Below are 2,268 nucleotides of genomic sequence, written 5' to 3' on the forward strand. Positions count from 1 at the left end.
TGGGTGATCAGGATACGGCTGCTTCCTCTCATACTACTGTCACCTTTCCCTGTTTCTACCTCAGACAGAGAGAGGTGTATGTTTACTGTGTGTTTGGGTCCAGTGTGAGAATCACACAGCATCTGATGATGAAACCAGACACAATATTAAGAATCATCATCATTCACATTAGCAATGTAACTCACTTTTCACTAATTAATTAATTAGATAGATTCAGGTAATCAAAAGGAGAAGTAAGGTAACTTGAGACTTGTTGAATGATCATATGTTTATCCTGTATGGTAATATAAAACACACTTATTCCATTAATTACCACCCCTGTACGCATCATGAAACACAACACAAACACACATCCTGAAGACACCAACACAATCCATTTCTAATATGTAACTTACGAACACGACACACATCATTGTCAAAGCAACATTGTCTTCTTAACTCCTTGTGTCCCTGTTTCTGCTTCTGTAGAGGACAACTACAGTTATTTATTATATGACCAAGGTAAGTATGAGATGGTGGTCTTTGACTCTTGACATTGAATTAAGAATTTATTTCTTTATTTATATTTCTTCACAGCAGTCAACACTTCACAGATTTTTTAAATGCCCAGTGTTTCATTAGTGTTACTCTTCCACCTATTCTACCTGTATAGAGGTAGCAGAACAACATTCCAAGTATTGAGAGTGGTTACGAAAAGGAACGAACAAATCACACACACACTCACACAAATCGACCACTCAACACACCACAGGCACAACACAACACACGACACACACAACACAACATTTACGCATCACACACACCACCAAATCACACAGTCAGCATATTAACTTAGTCAACCTATCATGATAGGACAGGTTGTCATATCAAGTTTGACACTGACTCGGTATCCCCCTTTCAATTTCCCCAAGTGGCGGTAAGAATGTTTGTCTTAACTAGCCTGATAACGCAAACATGTCTGATATGAACATTGACATAAACCCTCTACATACTTGAGTTTCTCCAGTCTGCAGTGTGGATCCTCCAGTCCAGCAGAGAGCAGTCTGACTCCTGAGTCTCCTGGGTGATTGTAGCTCAGGTCCAGTTCTCTCAGGTGTGAGGGGTTTGACTTCAGAGCTGAGACCAGAGAAGCACAGCCTTCCTCTGTGACTAGACAGCCTGACAGCCTGCAAAGAGTAAAATAATTTTAAAACCACAATGCTATTCTTTTCATTAGATATATCAGTGCCCTGAAACCTGCCATATCTATTCATAAATGAATGTATCATTATTATAAATGACAAATTATCAAAGTATTGCTTGAAGAGAGAAAAATATAAATAACAAAATATTGGAGTAGACTGGCCAGACCTGTTTAAAAAGCGGTATCAGTCAAAAGACAGACAGTGAGGTATCAGATTTAGATTGTATTGAGTATACAGCTCACACCATATCGCACTGGTCACCCCCAAAGCCAATTCTTCCTTTGGCCGCCTTTCCTTCCAGTTCTCTGCTGCCAATGACTGGAACGAACTGCAAAAATCACTGAAGCTGGAGACTCATATCTCCCTCACTAGCTTTAAGCACCAGCTGTCAGAGCAGCTCACAGATCACTGCACCTGTACATAGCCCATCTGTAAACAGCCCATCTATCGACCTACCTCATCCCCATACTGTATTTATTTATCTTGCTCCTTTGCACCCCAGTATCTCTACTTGCCCATTCATCTTCTGCACATCTACCATTCCAGTGTTTAATTGCTATATTGTAATTACTTCGCCACCATGGCCTATTTATTGCCTTACCTCCCTTATCCTACCTCATTTGCACACACTGTATATAGACTTTTTCTACTGTATTATTGACTGTACATTTGTTTATTCCATGTGTAACTCTGTGTTGTTGTGTGTGTCGGACTGCTGTGCTTTATCTTGGCCAGTTCGCAGTTGTAAATGAGAACTTGTTCTCAACTGGCCTACCTGGTTAAATAAAGGTGAAATAAAAAATAATTAATTAAATCAAATAAAAATATAGTTTGACAGTGAAGCAACATTTTAATTTGGCTCTATAATCCAGCATTTTGGATTTCAGATCAAATATTTCATATGAGGTGACAGTATATAATGTCACTTTTCAATTGAGGTTATTTTCATAAATATCCGTTTCACAGTTTAGAAAAATAAAAGCACTTCATGTATCTAGTCCCCCCATTTGAAGAAGTCATAAGTATTCTGACAAATTCACTCAAAGTGTAATAAAGTAATTAAAAGTTTAGTATTCGGTCCCAT

At 38.5% G+C, this 2,268-nt stretch overlaps 1 protein-coding gene across 1 annotated transcript in view; it reads right to left on the minus strand.

Moving 5' to 3' along the window:
* Positions 1-2,268, minus strand: part of LOC111967583 (NLR family CARD domain-containing protein 3-like) — a 21,113-nt gene that overhangs the window by 590 nt on the left and 18,255 nt on the right. The window contains exon 8 of the mRNA XM_070441751.1: positions 993-1,166. Coding sequence (XP_070297852.1) covers positions 993-1,166 — 174 coding nt within the window. The remainder of the gene's footprint in view (positions 1-992; positions 1,167-2,268) is intronic.

Source organism: Salvelinus sp. IW2-2015, unplaced genomic scaffold (genome assembly GCF_002910315.2).
Source record: "Salvelinus sp. IW2-2015 unplaced genomic scaffold, ASM291031v2 Un_scaffold4703, whole genome shotgun sequence".
Classification (NCBI taxonomy): domain Eukaryota; kingdom Metazoa; phylum Chordata; class Actinopteri; order Salmoniformes; family Salmonidae; genus Salvelinus; species Salvelinus sp. IW2-2015.